The sequence below is a fragment of the Carex rostrata genome, chromosome 21 (assembly GCF_964058835.1).
Source record: "Carex rostrata chromosome 21, lpCarRost1.2, whole genome shotgun sequence".
NCBI lineage: Eukaryota > Viridiplantae > Streptophyta > Magnoliopsida > Poales > Cyperaceae > Carex > Carex rostrata.
In genome coordinates, this window is record NC_135938.1 from 2,561,992 (window position 1) to 2,582,274 (window position 20,283).

The 20,283-nt window shown below is 34.9% G+C and overlaps 1 protein-coding gene and 1 pseudogene across 2 annotated transcripts; both read right to left on the reverse strand.

The window, feature by feature from the left end:
• Window positions 1-4,326: 4,326 nt before the first annotated feature.
• On the reverse strand, window positions 4,327-8,836 carry LOC144572964 (sorting nexin 2A-like). The gene is made up of 6 exons (XM_078322607.1): window positions 8,188-8,836; window positions 7,214-7,624; window positions 6,323-6,532; window positions 5,404-5,664; window positions 4,659-4,745; window positions 4,327-4,572 (listed from the first exon to the last, which is right to left on the reverse strand). The coding sequence occupies exons 1-6, from the start codon at window positions 8,701-8,703 to the stop codon at window positions 4,480-4,482; spliced, it is 1,578 nt and encodes a 525-aa protein (XP_078178733.1). The 5' UTR covers window positions 8,704-8,836; the 3' UTR covers window positions 4,327-4,479.
• Window positions 8,837-14,931: 6,095 nt separating this feature from the next.
• On the reverse strand, window positions 14,932-15,845 carry LOC144573067 (PRA1 family protein B2 pseudogene; annotated as a pseudogene). The gene has a single exon (XR_013517876.1). The product of XR_013517876.1 is annotated as a PRA1 family protein B2 pseudogene (transcript).
• Between the last annotated feature and the right edge of the window lie 4,438 nt (window positions 15,846-20,283).

Sequence of the window (20,283 nt, forward strand, 5' to 3'; positions counted from 1 at the left end):
CCTCTTTGCTCTTTCATTCAAACGATTGGCGAGCTCTCTTCCGTAGTTCGAAGCTAATTTCATTCAAAGGATTGGTGATTGCACAGGTTTATACGCGGGTTAAAGGCAAGAAGGCTGTGGACCAGTTATTGATGGATATGGGCTGGCTCATCATCTCGATTCCTTTGCTCCGGTTACTGATGAGCAAATTAAGGTCGGTGAGCAGTTTCAAACCAATCCGGCCTTCGCTTCTTGGAGGATGCAAGATCGATTTCTTCTCAGATGGCTTCGTTCGACCATTTCTGGCTTCGTTCTGACTCAGTACGTCACTTATTTTTCGTTCTGGCTTCGTAATCTATATGATTTTTTTTTTGTATTTTTCTTTTGTCATTTATTTTTCGTTCAATTTACGATTTTATTTTTGAGATTACTGACTCGATCTCGTTGTTTGAACATGATCGCCATGGAAGAGTGTTATTCAAACAGAGTGTTATTCAAATTTCTCTGCTCAGGTTTAATTAGATCGATCGTGCAGATCTAAACGACCTCCTCTCCTACAGTCTATTTTATACATGATCGCAATGGAACCTTCAATCGTGGAGCGCAATCGAATAGAAATTATTTTTGTTGAAGAGCACGACAAAATTCAAATCTAGTAAGTTATTTATGTTGAATTTGTTGTTTTCGTTGTATACAATAACAGATCTAGCATTTCAAATGAAATATGGAGGAAAGAGATGATAGAGAGGCGATATGGAGTATTGATCTGTTCATTTTACTGTATTGCCCCGTTAATTTTACAGTATTCATCTTGTCATTTTACAGTATTCATCTTGTGAAAATCTGAAGGAAATAGATGATAGAGAGGCGATATGGAGTATTAATCTGTTAATTTTACAGTATTGTCTTGTTAATTTTACAGTATTCATCTTATCATTTTACAGTATTCATCTTGTGAAAATCTGAAAGAAAGAGATGATAGAGAGGCGATATGGAGTATTGATCTGTTAATTTTATAGTATTGCCCCGTTAATTTTACAGTATTCATCTTGTCATTTTACAATATTTCATCTTGTCATTTTACAGTATTCATCTTGTGGAAATCTGGAGGAAAGAGATGATAGAAAGGCGATATGGAGTATTGATTTGTTAATTTTACAGTATTTATCTTGTAATTTTACAGTATTCATCTTGTAATTTTACAGTATTTATCTTGTGAAAATTTGAAAGAAAGAAATGATAGAGAGGCTTCTTATTCATCCGAACAATATTCAATTGAAAATTCTACTGTATACAAGATTCAATTTTACAGTTCTGCTGATTCAATTTTACAGTATACAAGATTCAATTGTAAATTTTATTGTGTAGAAGATTCAATTTTACAGTATACAAGATTCAATTTTACAATATACAAGATTCAATTGAAAATTTTACTGTATACAAGATTCAATTTTACAGTATACAAGATTCAATTTTACAGTATACAAGATTCAATTTTACAGTATACAAGATTCAACCCAGTGCGGACGCTAATAACTAACTCTAACTGCCAATAACTTTCTATAACTGTAATTTCCGAAAGTACAGTTTGAAAGTACATTTATTTTGTCATGTTGTGCAAGTTGCTATATTTTTCTAACTATCATGGGACCACTTCAAATAGTTGCTGGATGTTTTGTGATTAACTGATATATTTTATGTGATATATTGTATAATTATACAGCATGTAGAAGTAATTTTACAGTATTCGCACAAGTCAAAGCTGTGGACAAATGGTGGACAAAAGACTGTGGACAATTAGACGCTTCCCATTCCCTTCTCCTTTTATGTACGACATCACTTCAAAGGTTCACGTGTATGAGGAAAATTTTGCTTTTCAGTTTTTCAATTACATTACAGGGATGGAATAATGCCATTATAGAATGAATAAATACTAGCTGTATATATTCCAACAGTTTCTTTATTTTACTTTAGCTTTTGGTTTTGCTTTTCATTTTTTTTTTTTTGTGACTGATTCCACATGAAAGAATTTACAAAAGATTCAATAATAAAAGTTAAGACCATAAAATCAACATTCTTCTCAACGAACAAAATATCAGTACAAATCATTACTAGAAACTACCAACAACACTCCACCATTATCTCAGAAGTCAAGTGGGATCAGAAATGAGAGTGTGAGAGAGAAAGAGGCGATTGAGAGCGGAAGGGAGATGGGAAAGAGGAGAACGAAATAAAACAGAAACGCTCCATGATGATCTATCTGATGGCACGAATCTTAATACTATGATTGAATGAATGGTAGAGATACTCTAGATATAATTTCTCTCAATTCTTATAAGGGTAAAATAGGATTTAATATAAAATTAATGTTAAATATGATGGATTGGATAAATATATGAGTTTCTATGATTTGAAAAGATAAATATGTAATTATTGATGGCAAAGGCTTCTATGGACATAAGGACCTATTTGTAAAATGAACATATTTTTATTTTCAAAGTACAAACAGTCGATCCGAACCGTTCATCTTGTTCTCCATATTAATATGTGCTTGGAGACCAAATTTTACATTTTTCTAAATTTTTTTACTATTTATTAAGATGGGTACAAAAAATATCAAATTCATACCATTGAATTTTGTACCCATCTTAATAAATAGTAAAAAAATTCATAAAAATGTAAAATTTGGTCTCCAAGCACATATTAATATGGAGAACAAGATGAACGGTTCGGATCGACTGTTTGAACTTTGAAAATAAAAATATGTTCATTTTACAAATAGGTCCTTATGTCCATAGAAGCATCATTATTGATTTTGGAGGGAGAAATATGTAATATTGAAGTTTTTGAGGGGGATACATGAAATTCTCCCTTTTTCAAAAAAGACATCCATATGATATTTTACAAAAACTACATTTTCATAAATGACAGAGAAAGTGAAGAGAGTGAATTTCCCTAAATATAATCAAACAACATCTAATTTAATCCACATTTTCATATGGCTCAAAAAATACGTTGATTCATAATAGACTAATCTATTATTTAATCATTGTATGATTGGTTTTTAGAACATATTTCTAACATGGTCAATATTTAAATTTTAACTAGTTAGTGATTAATTAATTTTTATTTTGTATAAATTTTAATAAACTTTTATTGGTGGTTCGATAAACTCGACAGTGCTTCAATGAACACAATTACACGCTTGCCAACTAGATGAGAATTTTTTTTTATAAACCATAACTAAAAAAAAAAATTTTATGAAACCAATATGATTAATTTTTTAACAAAAATCATAAGAACTGAAATGCCACTTCGGTTTCAAATTTTTTTTTTCGGAACCGAAATGGCAATTCGGTCCGAGGTATTTTCACAATTTTTCAACGTATTTTTTTCTCGAAATATGTTAAAACGACTGGGACCGAAATGACAATTCGGTCCCAAAAAAAAAAAGGAGACCGAAATAGCATCTCGGTTCTTATGACTTTTGTATGATAAAATCTTTTTTATTTTTTTATTTATGGTTTCTAAAAAAAATCACTAGATGATGCTTCCACTAACTAGGTGGTCTCTTCCGGTACTAAACTTTCTGCACAGGTCCAGCGAACTTTTGATAATTGTTATGATAAGTCAAACAATAAAATACATAAAATGAACTCTAAAATTTATAAAATAGATTTATAAAATTTCAGTTTAATTATGTAATAATAATTTAGCTTAAGTTTAAAATACATATTCAACTTTATTTTGATTCAAGATTTTACAAAAATATACTGATTTAGATATTTCTAGATGAAAAAATAATATTTCTCTCTCTGTGTACAGAAAATAATATAAATCATATCTACTAGCTCGTCTTTTCTTAATTTCCTTTCAGAACGATTTTGCTGGGGAGTTCCAGAATTTTTGTTATTACAAAATTAAAATATGGAGGTACAATGAAGCAAAAAAATGAAGGTATTTTGACAGGTATAATTCCACTAGAAACAACAATCCTCCTCGCTTACAAATTGATTCAATCGATGCTGACGAACATGACTGGTGTACTTCCACTAAGAGGATTGCAATCCTAGTATTCTGAACCATAAAAGGAAATAATACCTTTGAAGAAATCAAAATCCAACAAAATGAAACAGTAAGATATGGAATGACAACAGTGGAAAACATTGTGTTTTGCATTTGGTCATATGAATTAGAAATAACTTTTGCTAAAGCTATGGTTAAGCAGTCATTGCTATGTAATGGAAACAAAGAATCTAGATGATGAACAGCACCTCCAGGGAACTACCCAATTGGGAATGATAGGAAAAAAAAATCTGAAAATAAAGAGAAAACTGCGAGCCATCATTGATTGTTTCATTAAATGGAATGTAGCTTTTATATTTCTTTTCATTCGCACTACGGTACAGTCTACACACAAGTATAAATAGAGGGAAAAACTAATTTGACATTTCTTTACATCTGCTCTAGTCAGTGCTCGTTGCTCTCCTCTCTCTCTCATCACTGCCCATTGCTCTCTTTCACTCTTGAATATTCATGCATTTCATCTGCCACCGTCTCCCACACACTTCCAATTTTCTCATAATAGCCAACCTGTTACCAATAGAAAAGGTCTCAACACAACAAACAAAATCATTAAAGCTGGGCATTTAAGTTTTTCATTAGGTGGCCAAAAATACCTGACTTATAACAAATCCTTTGAGCATGCTAAGAAAGTCATCACGCCTCTGACAATCCAGTCTCTCTAGCTCACTTCGGTTATTATCCTGAAGCAATGTCAAACATGGATAAGAATTTTCCATAAAACATCAATTCACAATGCAATAATAGATCCCTTCACTTTCATTATTCTTTTGCCCCCCTTTTTTTTTGCTTAGGGGGGAAAGGCTTCTCTCTATTGGTCGTCCTTTTTTTTTTTTCTATTTACTTTTTGCCACAATTGCAGTAAAGGTTCTGCACTTCATGTGAACCCTGAAAATTCATTTTTGGCTCTTTTGCAACTATCACCAGGAGAGAAGGTACATATCAAACAATTTTGCTTTTCTCCACTGTCATATACTAAATCAATCCAATTACGAGGGATTGCTTATTAAGCTTAATTAGATAGATGAGTAATAGAGTGCAGATATGTTGCATAGTAGGTACATATCAAACAATTTTGCTTTTCTTCACTATTTATTTTATAGTTTGTCCAACAAAATCTTTCATAATTATTAGGAGCAAATAAATGTTCCATGATATTGCAAGTATGAGAGGAAGATCTTAAAATAAATTGCAAGGATAATGGAATCTTTAGGTGATATTCAGAAAAGAAGTGCTCCTTTCTGCTATTTTAGTTTGTATTTTCTTGAGATGGGACAATAGCATCAAATAAACAGCACCTACTTATTAACATCACATGCACACACAGCACTGGATTATTACCTTAATTCTCTCGTACTCTCTGACAGCACAGAACTTGGCATCCTCGGTGACTTTGATTGTTTCCTTCAACTCTTCAACCCTGCGAAGCCTCGACCTATCACCGCCAAATATTTTTGAAGCTGCTGCTTCAAGCTTTTCAACCCTAGAATTCAGTGTTGACAGGTCCGACATCAGTGTTTGCACAGTTAACAAGGCACTCGACCTGTCAGAGAATGCAGTGTGAACTGATAGCATTATACCTAGATGTTCATGTAGAGTATCCTGCCAATAAGAAAACATCATAAAAAATTGTTAGAATTATCATGTGCTAAAAAATTTAGTGTTAGGATATATCTGCATATTATCCAGGGATGGAGGGAAGTACTGGAAAGAGAGGCTAAGCAGCCAACTCCCCCCCCCAACCCCCAAAAAAACACAGATATTGAAATTTTCCATTTTTATCCTTTAAAATTTTTAATTTTTGCAAAAATTAATACTATTTGCCACCCTCATAAACTGAATTTACAAGACATTTATTCAGCCTCTCCCCCCTCAATCACAATATTCTGGTTCCGCCCCTGATATTATCTGACCTAGCACGCTAGTAGATAGCCTTTATTTAGGCATTAGTAAATAAACGTATGAAACATAACCACACTGACTACGAGTATAAGCCAATTTGACCCATTTGCAAACAACACTCAACTTGTCTGTTGTTGGCTGCAAGCAGTGCATCATTATTGAGTTTAAGCTGAAAGTTGTGTAATTTTCAAGACCTTATACAAAGCAAGTGTTCAAGAAAAAAAGATCTGAGAAAAATAGGAAATTTAAAATTTGAAGGCACAAAAAAAGCCTCACCAAAAATTCAAAATGAATATAGCATACTGCAAGCCTTAAGATTGACAAATAAAAGCAACAATATTGGTGAAAATTTTCTAACAAGATGTTTAACCGTCTGGGCATTTAACTCGCGGTAAAGTCTGCTAGCTTTAACAGCAGCTGTGGCCACTTTTTTCATATCAGCAGCTCTTGTTCTCTGTGAATCAAGCGTTGCCTCATCACTCTCGAATTTTGTTAACTTTATGAATGCTAATCCCAATTCTCCCATTGTTTCTCCAATGTCCTGCTGAGCTTTCACAAGATTCTCTGCCTGAAATTACAAAAAAATATTTAAATACATTCGGATATATGGCATAGCTTAGTTGTTTTTTTTTTGAAAAAAATGGTAGAGTTTACCACATGTTTCATTCAGTCAATAACGAAACACCCATCACTTTGTTTTTTACAATCTATATCTAAACAATCATCGGAAGCCCCTTGCCCCCAAGTATCGGAACCACATCCTTAAGTTAACTACAACCTAACATATATCAGGTGTGCTGTACCCTCAGTGATAATATCCGTCCTCAACTTAACCAATATGCCCTCAGTCAGCAAATTAAATCAGCGTATTATGACCAAACATTTTCCACAATTTCACATGGCTGCTAAACACATTGCAATCATTACAGTGATTATCAAACAAGCACATGAATCCACCACCTCCGTTCTTCTTTATTTAAATTGAGCTGGACCCCTCTCCGGTCAGTTACAATTTACCATTTTCATTGACAACACTTTGTCACTCTCACTCTACTATTAAAAAACCAAGCATGAAACCAGAGCATATTTTTTAATTCTTTTTGTAACAACAGATGAGTACATAAATGATATGAACAATCCTAAAATTATCTAACTTAGCCCTCTTCAATGCTTAATAGCATTTCATGCTGCTTAAGAGTGAAAGAACTATCTTAAAATTGGAAGGACTGAAATGCAAAACCATACATACATGCTGGGAAGTAGTCGTAAGTTGCAGCTCCAAATCTTGCAGGATATCTTTTTTTTCCAAGAACTCTCTATCCTCCTCTACTACTGCTGGTCGAGCCCCAACCCACTCATTTGTCACTGTCTGCTTCAATTCCTTAAAAATCCTCAACAAATCCCTTCCACCCTTGGCTGGCTGTACCACCTCCTCAGGACCTGCCATTTCAACACCTGAAAGCTGCCTTGGCAGCCGCACAGCCCCATCCAGCATGCGCGAAGCCACATCAGTAGTAGGTAGGAGTGGAAGCCTACCTTCAGCCTGAAGAAACACTCTCAGCTCGTCAGATTTGCCAATCACAGGATGGGCTGCAAGGCGGCGAAGGTAGCGTTCTAAGGCAACTCGCCGCTGCTCAATAAAATCTGCACTCTTCATCACCTGCAGTAGGAGATTCATGTATTGAGGTAAACCTTTTTGTTAATTTTTGTATTTTTAGAATCTTTCATGATTATTATCAAGTAGTATTCTCTCTCCCATGCTGGTACAGAGGACAAGGATGAAAAAGGCCTAAATAACAGAGGCTTTATTTATGATGTAAAACTGATAGGATTCTATTAGGCTAGACCTGAAACCAAAAGATGAGAAAGAATACACAGCAAGCACTTAAAACATCTATCAGTTGAGGATAAGGTTCTATTTGTTAACAACCTGCTTAAAACAGCCAATACAGACATAACCTGACAAGTAAACCGGATTGCTACAAAAGTGCAAAACTAAGTTTTAAAGAAGAAATTACATGCAGGATTTAAGGTTCACAAGTAATAGCATAGATGCTGATGCATGCACTCAAATCAATGAGAAATATATGTATATGCTCATCTTCCAAGTAGTCATGATCCACAATCAATCTAGCCAATGGCACAGAGCTAGTAGAGCTAGAAAAATCTTATAATATAACTAAATTCATACAGATATCACGTTTTAATTGTCATAATACTTACCCGGCCTTCAACAACACCCTTGTCGGGCCTGACAGGAACGAATAAACCTCTGTGTGACTCTGCAAGTCGATCCGCGAGTGTCACGAAATCTCGAAATCTGCGCCTGACTTGCGAATCAGTGCCATCTCTAGCACGACTAGTAATAAGATAAGTGAAGTAGCCTCCACTTCCTGATCCAGGCACAAGTGAAGTCGAAACTGTCTCTGGTTCCTGTACAGGATCTGAGACAGTGATGCGGAGGTAATTAGATGTGGAACTGGACGGTGAAGGAGACACGGATCCGTTTGAAGAGTTGAAAGGGGTAAATACCACGTCAGAGTAGGAAGGCGGGTCAACAAACGAGGAGGAAGGGGAGAGAGCAAAATTGGGAGGAACCGGAGGGCTGAGTAGGGGGTCTCTGTGGATCTCTTGCGAGGTAGAGGTGGAGATGGCTGAATGGTAGTCCGATGCGGCGGTGGTGGCAGCAGAGGTGGCTAGGGTTAGGGTTTCCATGGATTCTTCTTCCGGGCCCATCATGGTTTAGTGGTGGTTTATGATCAATTGTTCAATTATTCAATGGAGAAGAAGATGGATGGCATAATTAGAGGAGTAGAAGAAAGGAAGAAAGAGAGTGGGGAGTGGTGTGGTGAGGTGAGGTGAAGGCCTTGGAGGATGCGCAGGGAAGAAGAAAGGTCAGGAGATTAGTTGGTGCGCTCGGTCGTTTCGGTCCACGGAGAGTAATCTCTGACAATCGGGAGCAATCGTGTCAGATACTGGGACCATTTGTTCAGCCAAATATTGGATGTTACTGGATTGACTCATTGAGTTCTTAATCCGGAAGACGGCGAATTCGTATCCCCTCAGGTTACCTGACTAAGTAGAATTGAATCGGACGGTCCTAAAATGGATTAGCACGCATCACAGAGCACAGATAATCCTTCCCCTCTGTCATCCCGAATCCCGACCGGCTGATAGTAAATCTGAACCGTCCTTTTGAATTGTTTTGTGTCAGGTACCTGAGAGGATACTGATCCGATGACGGCGCACCTGTCTTTTCAGCCGAATTATCGCCGGATTGAGTTAATTTTTTTTTGTAGTGGTGCTATTTTGGGAATGCAATTAAATTATTCAGCGAATAAAGATTTTGTTTTTTATTTCTACGTAGTCAATTTACCTATGTATGAAATTTCCTGATTACGATAAAAATTTGAATCAAATATATAAAAGAAAATTTATTAAATATTATTGGAAGATATCGAAAGATTAGCTTCACTTCTTGTCTTTTTTATTTTTATGACGACACTGCTATAAAACGCAGAATTAAGAAAACTTATATATTTTTATACAAATTTAGTAGTTATTACAAGTTAAAATTTCTATGTTAATGTCAAAAAGAAAAAATACTTTATTTCATATACTATACTTTACCTTCTTTTTTATTTTTAGCAGTGCACTGAAGATATCAATAAGTATATCATTATGTGATGTTAGACTTGCACATGAGGTTTTACATCAAGTTAAAATTAAAAAACAAAAGGGTGTTTTGTTCAAATTAGATTTTGAGAAGGCTTTTGATCATGTTAATTGAGATTTTCTTTTAGAAGTAATGCATGCTAGGGGCTTCGGTCAAAGATTTATTACATGGATTCGATTAACTTTAGAAGGAAGTAGAACGTGTGTTAATTTAAATGGCACTCTAGGGCCATTTTTTTCTTGTAAGAGGGGGGTTCGACAAGGAGATCCACTCTCTCCTTTTCTTTTCATTCTAGTTACTGATGTGCTTAACAAAATTTTACAAAGAGCTAAGTTAGGAGGTTATGTTGATGGCTTAGGAAACTTTCCTAATGTAGGAAATATTATGAATCTGCATTTTGCAGATGATACTTTACTATTCCTTAAAGCTGATAAGGATGTTCTCTTGCATATTAAATGGCTTCTTCTTGCTTTTGAGAATGTTTTAGGCCTTAAAATAAATTATGACAAGAGTGAAATGTACCCTCTCAATTTATCTGATTTAGAATGTGAGGAGTTGTCTATTGTTTTAGGTTGCAAAGTTGCTTCTTTACCACTTACTTATTTAGGGGTACCAATTAATAACAAAGCCTTAATGGATATAGATTGGCAACTTTTAATAGATAAGATTGAAAAAAGACTTCAAAGTTGGAAAGGGTCTTTACTCTCTTTAGGAGGTAGAGTCACCCTTCTAAATTCTGTGTTATCTGCAATCCCATTATATTGGATGTCTATGTATAGATTACCCGCAAAAATTAGAAATAAGATAGATAAAATTAGACGTAAATTTTTATGGCATGGGGGAAATTCTACAAGGAAAAAATATTACTTGGTAGCTTGGAGGGAAGTTTGTAAAAGTAAAGATCAAGGTGGTTTGGGTGTATTAGATTTAAAGTTAATGAATCAATCTCTTTTAGCTAAATGGTGGATTAGATTTCTTGATAATTCGGTTCATGGTACGTGGAAATCCATACTTTTAAGTAAGTATGGATGTAGAACCAACCCTTCTGTGTGTTCTCCATTCTGGAAATCAAATTTTAAAAGACCATGTGGTGATTAATTTAGGTTTAAATAAGGAGATAGGCAATGGTAAGTCTACGGCTTTTTGGCTAGATAGGTGGTGTTCTGAACATGCTCTACAGCATCAATATCCCAATTTATTTTCAATTGTTACCAATAGATTCGTATCTGTGGCTGACGCTTTTGCTAATTCTTATCTACACCTTAGTTTTAGACGACAATTAACTGGTATATATAGGGAGGAATGGTTAGCTTTGCAAAATAGATTCTTTCTTTTTACTCTATCTGACCAATTAGATGATAGGATTATATGGCGCTGGTCCACAGATGATACCTTTACTGTTCATTTCTTTTATCAATGGTTAGAATATGGAGGAATGCCTAATTCTACCTATAGCACCATATGGAAATCCCATATTCCATTAAAAATTAAAATATTTTTATGGCTTGTTCGAAAAGACAAGATTTTGACTAAGACTAACTTAGTAACTAAAGGTTGGCAAGGCAATACAAAATGTGTCTTCTGTGACCAAATAGAGAGTACAGAACATCTTTTTGTTCAATGTTCTTACATTAGCTTAATATGGAACTGGATAGCCGAGCATAATAACTTTAGTTATAATTGTTATACTTTAGAAGATTTATGGTTGATAGATGCGTCTATTCCTTTTAAGGATAGATTATTAGTTGAATTATTAAGAGGAGCTGTCCTATGGATAATTTGGTTAGAACGAAATAGATTATGTTTTAATGATAGTACCCCTTGTTCTATTAAGGTTATAGGTAATAAGATTATTTCTTTAACTCAATTTTGGTGTAAATCTAGAAGTGATGATTCTTTCCTAAAATTAAATCTTATAATGCCTTTTGATGTTAAGGATCTTCCAGATCTCCTTCTGTTGGAAGTGGACAGAAGTCCTGAACAGACCCAAGCTTTGGACCTTCTGGTGCAGGGTTCTGGGGTTGGCAACCCCCCATCTCCAATGTATGGCGACGAAGAGGATGAAGACTTATTAGATCTATAGTACTTAGTTTTATGCATATTATTGTTGCATTTTTGTGTTGTGGACATGGTATTTTGTTTTGATTTTTGTTTTTTATTTGTTTTTGCTTATGTTTTGAACAGATGTACAGACTTGTCGTATTTGATTTGGTACCAATTTTAGGTACTAGGTCAAATATGCTATGGTTCTTGATTTCAATGAAATCGGTGGTAAAATACCACTATTTTTCAAAAAAAAATGTCATGTTAGACTTTGACATCTAAATTTCATATATAAAGTCACATTATTCACATATACAGTTTTTTTTTAACTTTTTGAAACAAAGTTTATTCAATTTATTCTTTATTTAAAATTACTTATAAATTTTTGTTCAGTTCAATCAATTTATGCAAGAATGTCTTGGTTTATTCAATTCAACCCACAAAATAGCAATACAATTATAAAAATAAAATAAGAAAGGTAATAAGCCAAGCCATTCTTTCATTGTATTTAATAGTTTCATTTTACAAACACTTTTATTAAATTTCTACCATAAATAGAAGAATCTATAGAAGGGTAAATTAAATATGAAGGGAAAAAAAAACTTTTTTTTTAGTGATTGAAATCAAATTATTTATTGGAAGCTTTGTCTCAAGAAGCAATTTATATTAATCTTACTTCGCTGATATAATTTGTTTAATCTTATTCTGGGCAGTGTTTTGCTTCTGAAAATTGTTTCGTTTCTTTGATCCAAATGAACCAACATCCACACGTTATATAGGTGCAAATTTCCTCTAATCTGAACTCCTTGCCACACTTTCCTAGTTTACTGACAAGCGAAAATGAGATGCATGCCGATTCTACACTAGTAGATAGCAGTTCTGGATTCCAATCTACTGCTATTCATTTTCTCTCTATCTCTCTCTTCAAAGAAGAGAAGAGAGATAAAGAACATCACGTGAGAGAGAGTAAGAGGAGAGAGATAGAGAGAAGAGCATGAGAAGAATAGCACCGGACCTTATTCCCTGCACATGATACATCCAACCATGCATCCAATTTTACTTAGCAAAACATCTTGTGTAAAAACCTTGACTGTATCTGGTATTTTATAATTCCATATATCCGAGTATCTATTCTTAATTTTGCCACCTCCTATCATGATGTCATACAAGATTGAACACACGAGTTTCGAATGATATCGTGATAGCATTTTTTTGTTGAGTAAAAGTTGGAGGACAAATCACCTAACTATTTAATATCTCTGTTATTACAACAAATGATTTTTTCTCATCCGGATTTTAAATTCATGACCTCCTACATCAAATACCATGTGTTTTTACCACTAGAACAAATACAGAAAATATCAGTGATGAAATTTGTGGTTTTATTTTCTTTCTCATTGGAACCGGCGGGGGTCCATATTGCACCTGACCAGGAACTGAGTTATAAATCACCTCCTCCATCTTGATTTGGCTAATTATCAATTGCTTGTTCTCTTTGGCGATTAAGCGTAATATCCTAAAGGATAAATCAAGAAATAAGAGAAAAGGCAAAATAAGAATATAAACAGATGCAAGACCAAAAAAGCAAATAAAGCTTTCATGTTAATGTTTTTTTTTTATGGTAAGAGGCAACTGCCAACTTACGATTTTGGATTGATAAAAGAGTTATTTACATAATTATTACATCACTAGAAAACCGAAAATATACAAACACCATTATAAGACCCTATTGGCCATTACTCAGCGCCACCAATCAGCAATTAATTAGCCATCTACTAGTCTCCCCAATTGCATCATCCGTCAATAGGCCCACCGTTTTCATGTTAATGTTTTTACTTTGTGGAATAAAGGTGGCAGGTATTTTGTGGTTTATATTGGATCCAGTGAATGATGTTGACTGAATCTTCTATCTAGAGGCGGATTCAGCATGTAACAGGGGGCAGTCGCCTCTCTGGATTTTAAGTTTTAGTGGTGATTTATCGGTACTGATCGACTTTGCTCCCTGAAAATTTTTTTGCCCCTCTAGATGTTTGATTTGTAATTCGGATTAAATTTATTGTTAAAATCAAAATAAATTAATTATAATTGTTAGTTAGAATTATAACTTAAAGCATCAGAAATTACAGGGCATTGGAAAATATAAGTCAAAGCATTATTATTTTATCGAGTACCCTATTAGTCAATGAGTTTAAATCCGATTAGCTATTTAAACCCTATTCAATATTTTTTTGCCCCATGACAAAAATCCTGAATCTGCTCCTCCTTCTATCAAGTTATATTCTGGCTTAGACAGTCTGATCAGTGATGATAGAGGCCAATGGTGACTAGTGCCCAAAATATTTTGTGGATAATGGAAGCTTTTGTATTCTGCAGTTCTAAACAGGTTTGTATATTTCATCACAAAAGTTCTTATTTTTCCTTGATTAGATTAGTTCATTGCACTGAGGACATGTAACTTCCACTTTCAAATAAAATTTTACATTTTCCATTGTAGATATTGTGTCTTAAACCAGTTGATCTGTCATGCCAATGCCAATGCATTACGCTAATTTATTTCCCTCTCTTCTATGCCACTGTCGCTATCCACAGCTGCAATCATTTTCAGAATTCAAGACAAGCACTTGCGTTTGATTCGGTTCATTTGGGTTTCCAAGTTGTAACAATGTAACATACATTTAATGGATCCGAAACCCCATCCGGTCACCGAATAAAAACAAGACCGATCCCAACTACTAGTCTACTACATGTTACCACCGTCCACGTTAACAGAAGAAAACGCAAACAGTTGATGCATGTCAAGATCTTGATTTTTTATTAGTTGATTGTACCACCAAGCACGCACAAACATAAAGGGTACGCCATTATGTCAAGATTTTGACTTTCTCAGGTATTGCAGAGGATTATCCTCACTTTACGGTTTGAGATTAAATCTCAATCAATTTGGAATTCTCTCAAACCGATTTGGGATTCGGGCTACAATAGGGGACAGTGTTATTGGGCTTTGAGATGCGTGCCGGGTTAAAAAGAACGGTCCAGATCTAGTAATCTAAAAGATTCCCTTGTCAGGTATTGGAGAGAGTGTGAATTCCATTTTTAAGGGATTTGAAACAAAAGGTGAAAATCAATCACTAAAAAACAAAGTAATCTATCAAGTAGCAACAATTATAAACGAATAAAAGAATACATCATCAGTTGCTAGTTCAGATTCAGATCCAATACCAGAAAAATTGCAACAGAAATCTTAACAATTCAGACCAAACATAATTCTTGTTATCAGGATCTATATAATAATCAATTCATCATTAAATCGAACTTATAAAAGCATCTAACTCTTAACTAGGCTTCAAAAGTGTGGATTGAATATTGAAAACCTAACAGAGTAACAGGCTAACTGCTAACACCACCAAATCTGATGCCTCAAACGTGTGAAGCAGGATTTGCCGTGGCAGAAGCCGCTGCGGCATTGATGAAGGAAAGCAATCCACTAGCGGCACCACCACCTCCAGCTACAGATCCAGCAGCAGCTTCCTGCTCGTCAAGAAACAAATCCTCTGGCACTCGAAGGGCACCGTGCACACATACTATCGCCAACCCGACCAGGAAAGACTGTATAATAAGAGATGCAATGGGTGTGAAGAAAAGGACGTAGAAGGAGAAGCCGGAGAGGATGAAGAGGATTTCCCGACTGGAGAACTGGCGGCCGAGGAGGGTCAGCGGGGGAGAATCGGCGGCGCGATAGAAGTAGAAGAAGGACCAAGCGGAGAGGAGGGAGAGGAGGAGGATGAGGACGAACGGGTGGGAGAGAAGGGAGACGGAGAGGGTGAAGAGGAGGAGGAGGGAGTAGTTGAGGCGGAAGTAGGCAAGGTTGCGGCGGAGGCGGTGGATGGCAGAGGGAAAGGAGTCGGGGCGGGGGGAGAAGGCGGTGGGGTCGACGAGCTCTGGCCAGGGGCGGGCGAGGGAGAGGGAGCGACGGAGGGAGGAACTCAGGCGGGAGATCAGAGGGGAAAAAGGCGAGGGAGAGGTGGCGGAAGTGGTGGAGATCGGGAGGATCGGAGGAGGAGACGCGGCGGCGGTGGCCATGGCGAGAGTGAGTGAAGAGGTGATAGTGAGAGAAATGAATTTGATGCCAAAAGAAGGAAAAAAGGATTTATTTTTATAGATTTCCTCCAAAAATCAAAAAAGTAAAGAGGGAGAGAGAGAGAGGTGATAGCGTAGTGAGATAAAAAGCTACTTGTAAAAATAACCACCGTCGGATAAAAACTGATATGGTAAGTTCTCAAACCGTCAGATTACTAAATTGAATTTTTTTTATAAACTAAAATTAAAAAAAAAATTACCAAATCAACATGATTACTTTTTTCTTTACAAAAATTATAAGAATCGAAATGCTATTTCGGTCCCCAATTTTTTTTTTTTTGTCCGGAATGACATTTCAGTCCTTAGTGATTTCACATTAGTGTAGCGGTTGGTGTAATACCTTGGACAGAGATGCCATTTCAGTCCACTGTTTTTTTAGCTGGGACTGTGGTATTTCGGTCCCATGTATTTTTTCTTTTTTTCTTTTCTGGGCCTTAGTTTTTGTCAGGAACCTCCAGTTTCGGCCCGGGACAATTCCTGTTTTGGCCAGGAACTCTCAGTTTAGGATTTTCTGTGTCCACGGATCTGAAAAATGTGAAATCACTGGAGACCGAAATAGAAGCAACGCTTGCTTTAGCAGCCGCGTGATAATTCAAGTTCGTGGTAGGTGTAGGAGCTGAGCAAAGAGAGCAAGTGCACGATGAACATAGTAGCCCCCTCGGGCAATCTCCTTTCAAAACCAAGCGAAGAGCTGGCACAGTGGATCGTGGTTTTTGTAAAAAAAAAAGTGTAATCACGTTGGTTTGGTAAAAATGTATTATTTTTTTTTAATTATGGTTTATAAAAATTAAAAGAGTGAGTCTATGGTACTATGCATATCACGGGTTGTTACCGTGCTACGGCTCTATATTCGAGTTTTCAAATCCTAACGGTCGATCCGAACCGTTCATCTTGTTCTCCATATTAATATGTGTTTGGAGACCAAATTTTACATTTTTTGAAAATTTTTTACTATTTTTTTAGATATTTAGAAAATCACTTGATCTGAAAATTCCGGACCATCCAAAAACAGTGATTTTCAATAAATCTAAAAAAATAGTAAAAAATTTTCAAAAAATATAAAATTTGGTCTTCAAACACATATTAATATGGAGAACAAGATGAACGGTTCGGATCGACCATTAGGATTTGAAAACTCGAATATAGAGCCGTAGCACAGTAACAAATCGTAATATGCATAGTACCATAGACTCATTCAAATTAAAAAGTATTCTACTAATTTTAATGTCTGATTAATGAATCCGTTTTATCAAACCCGTTAGTCCCATTAAATCAAACAGACGCTTCCCATTTCTACCTAGAATTTGTTATACGGGCTTGTTCTTTAGGACATGAAAATAATCTTGATTTTTTATTTCTTATTTCAATTTGTATACACTACTTCCATAGTAAGCTCTCAGGATTTAGGAGATCAGATTCAAGTAGATTTTGTATTAAAGAAAGAAGTTGGCTACGGTGCTACGCTACGCATAGAGAGTCTCTTTACTGCACCACTTCAATTATTGCTTTGATTCTTTTGAATGGTTTCTCACTGGAACCCACCAATTTGATTTGAGTGAGTCTATGGTACTATGCATATCACAGGTTGTTACCGTGCTACGGCTCTATATTCGAGTTTTCAAATTCTAACGGTCGATTCGAACCGTTTATCTTGTTCTCCATATTAATATGTGTTTGGAGACCAAATTTTACATTTTTTGAAATTTTTTTACTATTTTTTTTAGATATTTAGAAAATCACTTGATCTGAAAATTCTGGGCCATCCAAAAACAGTGATTTTCAATAAATCTAAAAAAATAGTAAAAAAATTTCAAAAAATGTAAAATTTGGTCTCCAAACACATATTAATATGGAGAACAAGATGAACGGTTCGGATCGACCGTTAGAATTTGAAAACTCGAATATAGAGTCGTAGCACGGTAACAAATCGTAATATGCATAGTACCATAGACTCACTCATTTGATTTAGTTCATGTTTTTCGGTCAAATGTTTTCTCACTACGGCCCACTCAATTTTCTGTTTACTTACCATAAAAATTGAATGGGGTCAAAGGGGTTTCTCACTGGAACTCATTCATTAAATATTCTCACTGGGTCAAATGGTTTCTCATTGGCTGAAATAATATTTGGATAAAAAAAAAATCATGCGCAGTTAAGGCTGTGCTCCAAAAAATGAATGTAAAAGCTTATTAATGGAAAATGAAAGAAGAGTTCTATGGGTGAGTTTTCTTTTCAAAGAGTGAAGTTACACTCCAATTTAGAGGTAAAGAATTTGGACAAAAATATATACGGTGCTCACTTTGTCTCTTCTCCGAACAGTAATTATTCTTTTCCGTTTTCTCTTCGTTTTCTTCTTTCTGGAGCTGATGAATTTGCTCTGACCGAACAATCTGAGATGAATCTCTCCTCCGCACAATATATTTCACTCTCTCCTTCTGCGTACCTCCAATTAGAACACAACCTAAGTTTGTGGTGACTTTCGTACTTTAAGGAATCAATGGTCATTCAGAATTTTGAAATATTAAGATTGTAGAGGTAACTAAAAAATTTCGGACTAATTGAATATTGATAAATTGAATAAATAAATATCTACATCATCCTTTAATTGAATAAAAGTATTAAACAAAGATTATTAAACTAACAAGCGCTGCAGCCCTGTTAAGACTGTTACAAAAATGAGTTTCAGAGTAGAATTTGGGAGTTCTTAAGCTTATCAAGGGATGAATTTAACTTCAAAATTTATCAGATTGATTTTGAATAAGAATCATAATCATTAAAACTAGTCTATTTGAGAAGTGATAAATTTACATGTAAACATGTTACAATTTTGAATTAATTTAATATAAATCAAGTGATAAAAAAATGTTCAAAAAATAAATACACTAAAATTAGCTTATTAATCTTTTAATTTTGACCACTTGACTTTATACTAAAATAGTTCAAAATTTTTTAAAAAATTTACATGTAAATCATCATCTGCATAGTAGATGAGTTTTAACAGTTTTGATTTGTCGTTTAAAACTAATACAATAAATTTTGAAGTTAAACTCACCAAACACCTCTTAGGTTCAGCTCCAGATGAGGGACGCGGAGGGAGGGAACAGTAAATTCCTTGTACAAAGGTGAGAGCTTGCAAAATCCAGGCTGACCAGACAAGCTCACCTGCTCCATAAAAGGAGAATTAGAGAGGGAATGAAGGGGAACGAAAGGGAACGTAAGGGAAAGAGTATTTGTTCGGAGATGAGCGACAAGAAGATTTTGGTAAAATCTCTCACTTCCGATTTGAAGTGTAGATTCTACTGTTCGAAGGATTATCTCTCCGTCACCTAGTCCCCTTCCTTCTCTTTAATGAGGATCTCCTCCGGGAGCAGTCTTAATAACACCCTTAGTTCTACACTTCTACTCACAACACAAATTAGTGTTTTTAGAAAATTCTCCAAGATTTCAGAGAAGAAAGAGAAAGGATTTGCAACTGAGTGGTAGTTAAGGCCTCTGAGTCTCTAACCCAAAAGGCTACTATGGTAGCGATTGTAAAAACCGTTGTAGCTACTGGCGGCCAAAATTGACTTCTGAATTTATGGAAATTCTCCAAAAAAGGTACTATTTTGTTAGGCATTTTTTGGCAACTTTACAGGGTCTAATAGGATATTTCTGGTTTAGATATTATATGAGGTAAATGAGCTCTCACAGTGTTACATGAGAAGCTTCATGATAAAATTACCCCCGTCACTGTTCAAATCTCCAGAACAAAACAAGTTCCATATACAGAAATAACATTCCGAGATTGAATATTTTATACTAAAAGAACACAACTTAAAGAGTAGAATTAGAATGTTTTTTAGTTCATATATATCGGATTAATTTCAAACGACAAACTTAAACAGTTAAAACCAATATACCTTTTAAGTTATACATTTACATGAAAAAGAAATTTTTTTAGAATTAATATAGTATAAAGTCAAGCTATTAAAAATAAAATGTTTATAAATTAATTGTAGTACATTTATTTTTTGACATTTTTTCCCACTCGATTAAATACAAAATTAATTTGAAAATTAAATATTTTTGTATGTTTAATTCAATTTTTTTTTATTCAAGTAGATCAGTTTTGATAATTTGATTCGTAGTTTGAAGTCAATTAAATTCACCCATTTTTTTTATTCAAGTAGATCCTTTAAAGAGACTTCGTGGACTTAAAAACACCCATTTTCTACTCCAAAACTTGTGTATGCACCGAAAACATACGAAAAGGCAAAGATTAAATAGTTTTCAGTGACCACTAAGAAAGAATACATGATATCCAGTTGATGTCAATTTGAATCAAAGTTCTCCTTTTTTAGCACATCTCAAGGATCCAGCTATATTCTGACGTTCAGCTTCTTGTTGAAGTCTTAAATGGTGGAAGAACTGTTGAAATCTATCTGTGCCTTTTTAGTTTTTCATGCTGAAGTATAACTATAAAC